The sequence below is a fragment of the Pelophylax lessonae genome (assembly GCF_965119305.1).
Source record: "Pelophylax lessonae genome assembly, chromosome: 7".
Taxonomy (NCBI): Eukaryota; Metazoa; Chordata; class Amphibia; order Anura; family Ranidae; genus Pelophylax; species Pelophylax lessonae.
Genome location: NC_138774.1, coordinates 51,773,417 through 51,786,945, shown reverse-complemented (window position 1 = coordinate 51,786,945; position 13,529 = coordinate 51,773,417). Strand labels below are relative to the sequence as shown.

At 42.0% G+C, this 13,529-nt stretch overlaps 1 protein-coding gene across 3 annotated transcripts in view; it reads right to left on the bottom strand.

The window, feature by feature from the left end:
- Positions 1 to 13,529, bottom strand: part of AGPAT1 (1-acylglycerol-3-phosphate O-acyltransferase 1) — a 136,464-nt gene that overhangs the window by 14,343 nt on the left and 108,592 nt on the right. For all 3 annotated transcript variants that reach the window (XM_082263880.1, XM_082263881.1, XM_082263879.1), the window contains exon 6: positions 4,216 to 4,391. In XM_082263880.1, coding sequence (XP_082120006.1) covers positions 4,216 to 4,391 — 176 coding nt within the window. The remainder of the gene's footprint in view (positions 1 to 4,215; positions 4,392 to 13,529) is intronic.

Sequence of the window (13,529 nt, the reverse complement as noted above, 5' to 3'; positions counted from 1 at the left end):
ACTTTTGCGCAAACCAATCAAAATACGCTTTTTGCGATTTTTTTTACCAAACATAGGTAGCATAAAACAAATTGGCCGAAAATATTAAAAAATTTTAATTTTTACATTTTTTTGGGGGGGAATTTCATATAAAAAAAAGGGAAAAATATTGCTATTTTTGCAAAATTGACGCTCTTTTTTTGTTTATAGCGCGTGATCAAAAAATCGCACAGGTGATCAAATACCGCCAAAAGAAAGCTCTGTTTGTGGGAAAAAAAGGACGCCAAATTCGTTTCGGTACAGCGTCGCACGACCGCGCAATTGTCCGTTAAAGTCACGCAGTGCCGAATCGCAAAATACCCTCTGGTCGTTTAGCAGCCAAATCCTCCGGGGCTTAAGTGGTTAACTTGACTACAATTGATGTTAAACTCACTGGCCTGTAATTGCCAGCTTCTACCTTCCTGCCCTTCTTGTGGATAGGTACAATATTAGCTGTCTGGCAGTCATGGGGAACTTCTGTTAGAAGAGATTGGTTGATTAACAAGATCTGGGGATTGGGATTGGGAAGTTTTCTTTGGGGGGGGGGGGGGGTGGGAGATAGTCAAAAATTGGATAATTTACTGTTTTATAGTGAGATATGTATTTGTATTCTTTTTCTTTTTGAAAATAATAAATACATTTATAAAGAAAAAAAAAAAAAAAAGAACAAGATCCGTTAATGATCCAACAACTATACCTTGAAGTTCTCTTAGAACTCTGGGATGAATACCATCAGGGCCCATTGCTTTATTAAGTTTTAACTGAGCCAGTTCCTCTGCTACCTCTGGCTCCTGAAATCCTAAAATTGAACAAACCTTATATCGCCCTTTTTCCCATTATCTCACCTTTTTATTAACCCTGCGTTTACCCCAGGATTTGATCCAGAGGACTTCCGATGGTGGCTAAATAAGGCTCTCTATAGGATTGGCCACTTTCTGACCCCTATGGCCTGTTTACTTTGCAACACTGCCGATCCAAACTGAAAATGCCTCCCTTGGAGAGCATCTGATTCTACCAAATCTCCCACTTCTTTGGGACCAGGGGTTGTTATGGATCCCAAGGTAACTCCTTATGAGGAATGGTGCACACAGGATGCACGTCAGAGTGGGGGGATCTCTGTCATTTACAGGCTGTTGCTTGACACCACAGACAAATTATCTTATATGTGGGCCTGAGACTTGGCCTTGGAGAGGGACTCAGACCAATGGCACACCTGCTTCCATTTAGCTTACAAGGGTATTTCGAATATTTCTCTGGTGGAAGCGAATGTGAAATTTATGACCAGATGGTATATGGTCCCTTCGTCTTTATGTTTCTTTGGATGTCATTCTTATGGTACCATGGATCATATTCGGTGGGAATGCCTTAAACTACGGGGCTTTTGGAATAGGGTCTTTGCTTTAATTAGGAAGCTTTCGGGGGCTTTGGTACCTCAGGTACTCCGTGTCACCTTAATAAATGAACCTGTGGAGAAGCCCCCACGCTCTACACAAAAAATTGATCTCCTTTATGCTATTGGCAGCGATGCTTACTATAGTCCGCTCATGGAAGCGACCCTCCTTTTCAAGTTCTATTTTTTGGTGCAAGGTGTCCTTGATTATGCTCAACGAGCATCTCGCCAGCAAAATTATTGATACTTCCAAACGATTTGAACAGGTTTGGAGTCCATGGGCCAGCTATATACATATTGATCTTTAGAGATCTGAAGTGTTCTCAGTGTGGGTTTATCCACTCAGTGTGACTTACGATCTTCCTTCTAGGTTTCCGCTGTCCTTTCTTCTTTTTATTCCTTCTGCTTTTTCTTCTTCCTCCCTTTATCCGCCTCTCTTTATATATATATATATATATATATATATATTTTTTTTTTTTATATTTTGTATATTATCTCACAACTTGTTTTATGTGAGATGAATGGAGTACTACTCTGCAGTTGGTATGAAATTTCAACTGCTTATACGAACAACCTGGTAGAGATGTCCTTTATGGATGATTGTTATAATGTTTTACGTAAAGTTGGCCGCTGTAATGTGCTGTTTGGCAACTCTCCAATTCTCCATTGTTCTGTTATGTCTACTATGCCTCTTTTTTTTTTTTACCATGTCTCGCCAGTGTTCTGGCCTCGCTTTTGCATGCATCTTTGCACTCTACATTTTCTAATAATAGGAAAGATTGAAAGAAAAATTAGCTGTCATCACTAGAACCAATATGTTTTTATTGTTAGTATAATTTATTTCTGAGAAGACTGAACAGAAGTAATTGCTTACCTGATTTGCTACATCCAGATGACCCACAACATAAGTGTCGTGCCCAGTATTCATTTTAGTGATCCCATTTTTTTCTCAATTACTAATGTACTTAAAAAAAAATGTATCTCATTTCCTAATGGATTTAGCAATTTTATCCTTTCTGTGCTTTGGCAGCACTGATAATGTGTTTGGCCTCCTTTTGTCTACTTTTATACTCTTCTTTGTCGGCTACATCTCCTGTTTCCTTGAATCTTCTATATGCTATTTTTTTATCCTTTACTATCCTATCAACCTTTTTAGTGAGCCATATTGTTTTTTCTTCTGTTTAATCTTACCAACTTGCCATTCACTAACATCAGGCACTACATATGTGAAAATGTATGTTGGAGAGCCCCCAAGCCCCAGTGTTTTCAGCAGGTAAGCCTTGACTATCTTCACAGCTGATCGCGCACTAATTTACAGTATGGGCTCTTATTTCAACCAAAATGAATAGTCAAATTGATCGTCTCACTGCACAGATGTTAGTAAACTTCTTTGTGTAGCCAAATTAGTACACTACCCCCACCCCACTCTCATTATCCCACAATGTAGCTGGGGCATCTAAGAGAGTAAAAGTACACAAACACAACAGGAGTGCCAAGCCAAAGGTAAATAGTACAACATATTTTACTATTTTTTTTTTTTTAGCCAAAAAAAACCCCTAAAATCAACATGGTTCGTGGGTCACAAGCTCCCCCTTCATCGGGGTTTAAAGATCACAAACTTGGATGGACTTACGGAACCTCTTTAGCAAACAAATTTATATATTAAATGTTCAAAACAGCCAGTATTGAGGGCAGTATACTTAGCCATGTACACGTCTTCAATCTTTAAGCCCTGATGAAGGAGGAGCTTGTGACCCCTGAAACATGTTGGATGTGTGTTTGCTAAAGGATTATTAAAACATTTCGGACTTTTTACTTTTAGCTTGGTGCTCCTGTTGTATTATCCTGCTTTGGTATGGTTCCTTGTTACCCATTGGAGAGGACCCCTATTTTTTGTTAGCAGTTGAGCCAGTGTGCTCACTAAATTCGTTTTTTTTCTTCACTTCTAACAAATGAGCACTTGAGGTCCCAGAGCCACTTGGATAATCTTTTCTCTGGGCACAGAGAAATGTCTAGGGAGGCTCCTGCTGTGCACTGTGGATTAGCTGGAGGGGCTTCAGTAATCTATGAGGGATACTGGAATATTCACATAGACCCATAGATACATACACCCAGTTTCTGACATTCCTTTATCAACTGCAAACAACATGTCCACCAAAGTTAGAACATTTCTCTTTGTGCAGAATGGATACTTCACAAACCTGTGCAGTCCTACTAAGTCAAGGCAGACCACAAATACTATAAACCAAAAATAACACTTTGGATAAATCAGCCAATCAAACATTTGACAAATCTTAAAAGCTGGTAATATTAAAGACCACTCCCAGAGGTGAAACAAATTATATTTAAGCATTACATATCTACAAATAACAGACCCCAGATCTGTGGTAGCAGTATTTCTTTCTTTCCATGGCTTGGCTAGGGCCAAACAGTGCCATCTGTGTTTCAGCACTTGCTGCTTGAGTCCAAAGACTATGATGGTTAATCCTCATATGAATGGTTCTACAAGCAACCTGTTATAGTCTATGGAATTGGGCAGAGCATGCACAACCTGTGACTGTTACAGCTTGATGAGAGCTGTTAGCTATTATAGGTCCTAGAGAGTGGGAAACACTGCTAGCACTGATCCTGGAGGGCAAAAGGGGACTTTAGGAGGGGGACTGGAGTATAATTTCAGTTCCACTTTAACTAACCTGATTATTTAAGATTGCTAGTATAAAGCAATGGAACTGACCAATAAAAACCTTAGTTTTTCCTTCCCTCCTCTTCCCGTAATAACAATGACCCCCAATTAAATAGTCTCTCACATCCTCCTTGAGCATGGTCTCCGCCGCTTCTGTCATCACACTGATGGCATCGTCTGTCTTTTTACGGTTGATAAAAATTACTCCAGCCAACCAGCATGCCAGACCAGCAGTGCCAGCATACATGAGCTCACGTTTGGCGATGGGCACACAGCGACCTGGCAAGATCTCCATCATTCCTAGGGGAAAAGTCAAACAAACGCTTATTAGACATGTTTAGACCAATCAATATAGAATTAAGTAGCCATCAATGTAACTTGGAGCCAACAGCAGTTTCTAAAGTAGAAGTTTCCTTTACTCTATAAATAATTAAAGTTGCTGCCTACAAACGCACCAATAGGTACCGAACACTACCCAACTTGCCCAGAAAACAGAGGCCTAGACTTCTAAATCTAGAGAATAAGCCATCTCAACATCCGTGTTACCAAGTCCAGGCCCCCCAATAGTTTCTGTCCAACAATTGTGCCTTATTGACTAGAAAAGCAATCTCATTAAAGTGGAGTTCCACCCAAAAGTGGAACTTCCGCTTTAGGTATTCTAACCCCCTGACATGCCACATTTGGCATGTCATTTTTTTTGGGGGGGAGCGGGTACCTAGTTTTGACAGGTACCCGCTCCCACTTCCGCTCGGAGCGCCGCCACCCCCCGAACGGAAGTTCTCCTCTCCCCCTCCCTCCCTGCAATCTTCTGGGACACGTCAGAGGTCCCAGAAGATTGCCGGCCAATCAAGACGCGCAGCGCGACTCGCGCATGCGCAGTGGGTACCCGGCTGTGAAGCCGCAAACTGTCACAGCCGGGTGCCCACAGCAGTGATGCCGGCGCCGAGGGAGAGGATCGAGGCTTCGGGCAGCCGCATCGCTGGACCTTTGGTCAGGTGAGTGAAATGGCTGGAACTCCGCTTTAAGCAGGAGGTTAACAGGTTGACAGTTGGGTGAAATGGTTAGAAGTTCACAAAGGTTGGATGACAGTTGCCCAATCTAGGAAACCATTATCTCTTATCCATTAAAGCAGACATATTCCCACCAGCCAGAAAGTTTTAGGTGTACAGATGGGAAGGCCTAGAAAAAAAAAAAAAAACAGAAAAATAGTTTTTCCCATTTTCTCAAAGCCATTTTTTGTTTTGTTCTGGAAAAATTGGGGGGGGGGGGGGAAGAAGTGTGGAATATGTCCTTTATATGAAATATAGCTATGACATGGTATGGGAACTATATAACATGAAGATGTATGTTTTTTTTTTCTTATATATATATATTCATACTTACCTAGGTGCTAAGTAAAAACACGAAGACCTTATAAGAGATGTATGGTTTTTTTTTTTTTTTTTATATTCATACTTCCTCGGTCCAACACCACTGATTGCTCGGTTCTTATGGCTCCGTGTCAGTCAGCAGCTCTCTGCTCTGCCCCCTCCTCGCTAACTGGAGCGATTTTGACTGGACTTGAAGCAATGCCTGTGTAATCGTGAGGTCTATGGACCTCAAAACACATCAAAGTCAGACCAAAGTCGTGCAGGGACTACTTTGTAATCTTTGTGACTTGAAGTTGCACAGATATAAACGTTACTCATTGGAAATCATGGAGTACGACTTGTCATGCGACAAGTGTGAAAGGGGCCTTAATGAAAGATTTTTGAGACTTTATACAAAGTCCTAAAATACTGCAAGTTCTCTGAGCTGAACACAAGCAAATCCTGGAATACAATTCAAGTAAAACTGTACTTCTCAATGCAGTTATCCAACAAGAGAAATGTGTATTTATGCCACTAGGGGGCACTGCAGGGGAAAGGCTCCACTTTAGTTTGCTTGTGAACTCCATCTTGCACCTCCTACAGTTGGGTGATTGCTGGGATACAGTAGATCAGGGATATGAAAACTGTCGCCCTCCAGATGTTGCAAAACTAAAAGTCCCATGAGGCATAGCAAGACTCTGACAGCCACAAGCATGACACCCAGAGGCAGAGGCATGATGGGAGTTGTAGTTTTGCAACAGCTGGAGGGCCACAGTTTGCATATCCCTGCAGTAGGTGATAGTTTCTGTCCTCTCAGACCTTAATTGATAGGTATGAGGGTAAAATGTTTCTGACAAATTAGTTTCTCTTTTTTAACCTTTAACATGATTTCTATTAATGTTCTCTACCATCACAGTATAATGTTTACCTATAGTCTGTTCAGTAAATTGTTTTTTTCTTTTCCTCCTCTCAGTAAAATGGTGAGACCAGCATCTAGAGTTGGTTAACATTTCCACAGTGCAATTTCTGCTGAGAGCAAAGCTGCAATTTGCAAATATTGTGAGAAGAAATATTCTTTTCCAAATGCTACAAGAATGACAAAACACATCCTTGCATGCCAGAGGTGCCCTAAAGACAATACTTTATAGAATGAAATGAGGACCAGAATGAAAGTGCGAGGAGCTTTTCCCTCCAGAGTTCTCCTTCCAGAAACACTCTTTCTGCTGCTTCTGGATCATCACAAAGTGTTTCTTCACCAGCAGCATCTAAGGAAGTAAGGAAGTGTTACAAACCACAGCCTCCCAAAAATACACAATACCTTAATTTATCGATAAAATGACACCTGAAAATCAGGAGAACATTGGTCAAGCTCTTCATAGAGCAATGTAGGCTTCTGGGTCAGCATTGTCAATAACTGAAAATGCATATCGACAGGAAGCTTTTACATTATTATGAGGGAAGGGGGTTACTTGTTCTCATTTATAGTTAAATGTTTTTAACATATACACTCCTTGTTATTCCATTTATGATAAAACATTACATTTTAAAAAGGAAGTTTAGTTTATTTACTGACTAAGCTGTACTTTTATTTCAAGTATATTACTTTAAAGCCTCGTACACACGCAGCGATTGTTGGCCGACCGATCGGCCGTCTTTTGTCCAGTGTTGTTGTGTTGGTTGAAATGTGCTCTAGACTGCACACAAATTTTATCGGCCAACAAAAACCAACTTCAGAAGTGATGTCATGTGCTGGTTTACTTTTTGTGTGTTTTTTCTTCTCTGAGCATGCCCAGTCTTGCTCATCACATTTTTGTCTGCCGAAATCTGTACTGACTGAAGAACAATCGGCCGTTCTGGTGACGGCCAACAAAAATTTTATAGCATGCACACCAGATATTGTTCGGCCGAAAAATTGGCAGTCGGTTGTCGGAAGCATCATACTAACAAGCCAATAATCGGCAAATTGGACGTTGGCCGAAAATTAATGGGCAACAATCGTTGCGTGTGTACGAGGCTTTATATACACTGCATTTCACCTTCTTGGTGTAACTTTCAATTTGTAAAACTACTCCACACTGATTTTTTTTTTCTGCAAATTTCAATTTTGTTTGGAAAAAACAGGGAAAAAAAAGTTTTTTCACCATGGCTTCAAAATCTCTGGAAATTTACATATCTAGGTGTAACTGAAGACTAGGAGACCTAAAATACAGTTGGAAGGGGAATGTTCTTTTTCAGTAAATTGGATTTCAGTAAAAAAGGTGGGGTGGTCATCCTCTGCATTTCTAGTTGACCATGGTACCACCATACACTGCACACCTATTCTAAAGGTGGAAGAGATGGAAGTATGGAAGACTAGAAGACCTATCTCAATAGCTCTTTTCCCCTCCCTTCTGCATTAACATAAGCTTGCTTGGTTGGCAAAGCTGCACAAATACGAGTTTATGGATTGATTTGTAGCACTCTTACGTTTAGCTACCCTAGGAGCTGGTTGAATTGCGCCTTACACACAACCCCATCTTAATGTCTATTATCAGCATTCGTGTCTAGCATGTGCAGAAGATGCAGAAAGGGATCAGGTATTACAGATGAAGAGAAACAAAGATTGCCTTTCAGCTCGTAAAGCAGATTTTACTGTTTGACTTATCACCATTTGCTTTATTGTTAAGACATTGATAAGATGGAAAGGCTTTAAAACCGCAGAGCTGTATTTCTCCAGAGTTATTGTGCTTAGAACTAAAATCCAGAACTTACTCCAGCAACAAACTCTCATCAGATGGTCTGGCAAGATTAAGGGGTGGACTTTCTGAAGGAAAATAGACTGTGCACTTGGCAAGTGCAATTGTTGCTCCAGAGCTTAGTAAATGAGGTGAAGCTGGGAAAGAAGAACACATGCTCTGAATGCATGCCATGGTCCCCGGACGTCACTTCCGGTTCCAAGGCTGAGCTTTTACTGGAATGTCAGCTTGCAGCTGCCTACCCAGCCAGAGAGCGCCAGGAACCATTGGCGTGGCCGTGGATTCTTGCCGGCTTGCCAGAGACTGACTTAAGGATAGAGCAGGACTGACCCAAAGATCCAGTGGACATCACTACTTATATGTATAGGGGCCTCTGCCCATAGGAGCCTGAGCCGACACGGGCACCTCACAGCCTGAGGAAGGAGCACACATGCTCTGAAGGCATGCCATGCCCCCTGACATCACTTCCGATTCACCCTCTGAGCTCTCATTGGAGTGTCAGTGTGCAGCTGCCTACCCAGCCGGGGAGTGCCGCGGCTCCTTGCCGGTGTTCTATCAGATTTCCCTACCCCATCAGATTTCCCTACCTTCGTCATTTCCGGTTGAGATCAGCTGTGGATTCGTCATGGACCAGCTTTAGTCGCGTCACACGTCCTACTGCGCATGCGTGGAATAGGTAGGGAATTTTGATAACATCGTAAGAGGTGAAGCACAAGTCCTACTGCGCATGAGCAGGCGCATGCGCACCAACGGGTCGAGCAGCGGGATCTCTTATAACAAACATCCATTCGATCTCCATGGCCCACACTGCGCTGACCCAACACTGCGCCGAGCCGACACTGCACCGACCCGACAATCCGACCTCCATGCCCCACATTGCGCCGACCCGACAATGAGAAAGTGGGCGTGCGCTTGTGGGTAGAGAAAAGGATTGTCCCATTGTCGGCTCAGCGCAGTGTAGGCCATCTAGATCAGATGTATGTTTGTTATAAGAGATGCCGCTGCCCGATCCGTTGGTGCGCATGCGCCTGCTCATGTGCAGTAGGACTTGTGCCTCACCTCTTACGATGTTATCAAAATTCCCTACCTATTCCGAGCATGCGCAGTAGGACTTGTGCCTCACCTCTTACGATGTTATCAAAATTCCCTACCTATTTCGAGCATGCGCAGGAGGACGTGTGACGCGGCTACAGCTGGTCCATGACGAACCTGCACCGGAAATGACGTAGGTAGGGAAATCTGATGGGGTAGGGTTTTCTGACAGAACACCGGCTTGCCAGAGACTGACTTAGGTCCCTTTCACACTTGTACGACCTTTCACACGTGACTTTGCCACGACTTGAAGCAATACTTGTGTAATCTTGAGCTCTATGGACAATTAAAGTCGGACCAAAGTAGTGAAGGGACAACTTTGAAGTTGCTGCGACTTGAAGTCATACAGATATAAATCGTACTCATTAGAAATCATGGGGTAAGAATTGTCATGCGACTTTGTACTCCCAGGTCGCACAGTTGTGAAAGGGGCCTTAGGGATACAGAAGGACTAACCCAGAGATCCAGCGGGACACCATTACCTATATGCAATGTTCAAGATCATTTTCATGTGAGTTGTTCACCTTTAGAATAAAATGGCGTGTTCTTACATACTACACCTGGGCACTGTTTTTTTCCCTTTACATTACGAAGAATATAACAGTGATGGCGAACCTTGGCATCCCAGATGTTTTGGAACTACATTTCCCATGATGCTCATATACTCTGTAGTGTAGGTGAGCATCATGGGAAATGTAGTTCCAAAACATCTGGGGTGCCAAGGTTCACCATCACTGCCCTATAACATGCAAAGTGGAAAAAATGCATTTTTGCTTGCACAAAATTGAATGACGGAAGTCAGCAGAGCGTCTCATTTACTAAGTTCTAGAGCAACTGCACTTGCAACTTGCACAGTCTATTGTCTTTAGTAAATCCACCCCATTGTGTCGCTTGTAAAAGGGCCGAAACTTTAGCAGAGTGATAACCTATACTTATGCTGGCCAGATTAACCGCTTGCCGACCGCCCACTTGAGGCAGGCTGGCTTGGCTGCGTGAATCGACATATGGGTACGTCGGTTCGCAGGGGCGGTGCTGGGGGCGAGGGATCGCTCCCCGCTGAGAGAGAAAGACAGTCAGCTGTTGTAAACACAGCTGACCGTTGTTCTCCCTGGAATGATCACAGAGCTCCTGTGATCCTTCTATATAGGATCATATGTCTTTATGATCATTTCACAGGTCCCTCCACCATACAGTTAGAAAACACTCCCCTAGGCACACATTTAATCCTTTGAACACCACTGTGTTAACCCCTTTCCTGCCAGTGTCATTATTACAGTAACAGTGCATATTTTTAGCACTGATTACTGTAGTAATGTCACTGGTCCCCCCAAAAGTGTCAAAAATGTCAGTTAGGCGTCCGATCTGTCCGCCGCAATGTCGCAGTCCTGTAAAAATTTGCAGATCGCTGCCATTACTAGTAAAAAAAAAAAAAAAAAAAGACACAAATCTTTCCCCTAGTTTGTACACACGATAACTTTTGCGGAAACCAATCAAAATGCGCTTATTACGTTTTTTTTTAACCAAAAACATGTAGCAGAAAACAAATTGGCCTAAAAGGATGAAAAATTTTGATATTTAATTTTTTTTTTTGTGAATGTTATATAGCAGAATGTGAAAAATATTGTGTTTTTTTTTTTCAGAATTGTCGCTATTTTATTGTTTATAGCGCAAAAAATAAAAATCGCACAGGTGATCAAATACCACCAAAAGAAAGCTCTGTTTGTGGGGAAAAAAAGGACATCAACTTTATTTGGGTACAGCATAGCACGACTGTGCAATTGTCCGTTAAAGTCACGCAGTAAAAAAAATCACAAAAAAAACCCTGGTCAGGAAGGGGGTAAAATCTTCCGGGGCTTAAGTGGTTAAGGGGGCAAATCCTTCCGGTCCAGAAGTGGTTAAAGTAGCAGAATGGCTTAGTGGTTTGCAGCACTGGGGTCCTCAGTTCGATTCCTGGCCAGGACACCATCTGTAAGGAGTTTGCCTGTTCTCCCTGTGGCTGCATAGGTTTCCATCAGGTAGTCAAAATTCCTCCCAGACTTCCAAAACATGCTGGTAGGTAATTGGCTCTAGTATGTGTATGTATGTGTGATTTGAACCTTAGACTACACGCTGCTTGAGGGCAAGGAATGATGTGAATGTACAGCATGTATATTATTGGTGCTATATGAATACCTGTAATAAATTCTGGATAAGCAAATAGTGTCTATATACAAGAGGCATGCCTATTTATACTTGGATCATGGTGTGGTGGTTTCTTACAGATTTGTGTAGGAGTTTCCTGTAAGACCGCTCACTGCTGCTCTCTCTCCTTGTGCAGGGTGACTGGTCTTGTTTCCGCCCCCTCTTGTAGTTTTCCGTGGGCAGCCTGGAGTGGGTGGGGACTACTGGGCCCCTCCCACAGCTCTGCTCTATGCACAGGCTATAGACAGCACAGTGATGATGTCACTGCTACATCTAGTAATATCTGGATTTGAAAAGGCATTTGGTGCACACAGTAGATTTATACCCTCTGTGCCTTGAAGATGATATATTAAAATTAAAATGATTGTAAAGTCTCTTTTTTTTACTATTAAAATTACAAACCTGTTATAATTATATCCTCTGTGCAGTTGGTTTTGTACAAAGCAGCCCCCATCCTCCTCTTCTCGGGTCCCTGGCTGGAGCTCCTAGCCCCTCCCTCCTGTTGAGTGCCCCCACAGCAAGCAACTTGTTATGGGGACATCCGAGCTGAAAAGCAGCTCTGTGTATCTCTCTTCTTATTGGCTGACTGATTTTGATTGACAGCAGCAGGAGCCAATGACACCACTGCTGTGTCTTAGCCATTTAGGAGGGGGATGCCCAGACGATCGAGGCATTCATGGACATTGCTGGATCGAGAGGGGGCTCAGGTAAGTATAAGGGGGGGGGGGGCTCTGCGCACAGAAGGCTTTTTTTCTTCATGCATAAAATGCATTAAGATAAAAAACCTTCTGCCTTTACAACCCCTTTACGTTTTTGTGTCTGTCTTAGCTTTAAGTGCAGAGGCCGTTCTAATATTCTGTTAAAAATATTTTTTTTCTGAACAAGCTCTGACAAAATTCTCTCTCTGCTATTACAGTGATTGCTATAATCTAACAGAGATTAAATACAATTAGGCATCATTTTATTTTAGATTATCAAAAGCTTGAAATTTGTCCCGGATTTTATATTTTCCTCAAAGACCGAACCTTGGATTGCTGCAAGCAGATTGGTGATCTCATTGCCTATTCTCCCCAACTCTGCCCTGCAGGTAATTACAGCGGCTGATTGGCTGATCTAATCTTTGCGGAGATGTTATAGCGGAAGTATTATAATTATGGCGGATCAGAGGAACATCTTCCATCCGAATGTGCCCAGGACCTTTCCAAAGCTGGCCATACATTAGCTGAATTGTGTTAAAAAATGTTCATCTGAAGAACGATTGTTTGATTTTCTAACAGTTAATGAGGTCAAATCGACGTTTGTTTTCAACAGCAGCGAAGAGAAAAATTGGAAGGAGCAGGATGGAAAGTTTTTCTAACAAATTTATAACAGTGAATGTTTTCCTTCCGGAAAGTCCATTCGCTCTAAATCAATGTTAACCACTTCAGCCCCAGAAGGTTTTACCCCCTTAATGTCCAGGCCATTTTTTTGCGATTCGGCACTGCGTTGTTTTAACTAACAATTGCGCGGTCATGCTGTACCCAAAAATAATTGACATCCTTTTTTTTCCCCAGAAATAGAGATTTCTTTTGGTGGTATTTAACCACTTTACCACCGGAGGATTTTGCTGTCTTACGTCCAGGCCACTTTTTGCGATTCGGCACTGTGCGACTTTAACTGACAATTGCGCGGTCGTGCGACTCCATACCCAAACAAAATTTACATCCTTTTTTTCCCACAAACAGAGCTTTCTTTTGGTGGTATTTGATCACCTGTGCGATTTTTACTTTTTGCGCTATAAACAAAAAAAGCGTAAATTTTGAAAAAATAACAATATTTTTCACATTTTTTTATATGAAATTCCCCCCAAAAAAATGTAAAAATCAAATTTTTTATCATTTTAGGCCAATTTGTTTTCTGCTACATATTTTTGGTAAAAAAAAAAAAATCGCAATAAGCGTATTTTGATTGGTTTGCACAAAAGTTATTGCGTTTACTAACTAAGGGTAAGATTTTTGTCATTTTTGGTGTTTTTTTTATAACGAGTAATGGCGGCGATCTGCGATTTTTTTTGCGGGACTGCGACATTGCGGCGGACAGAT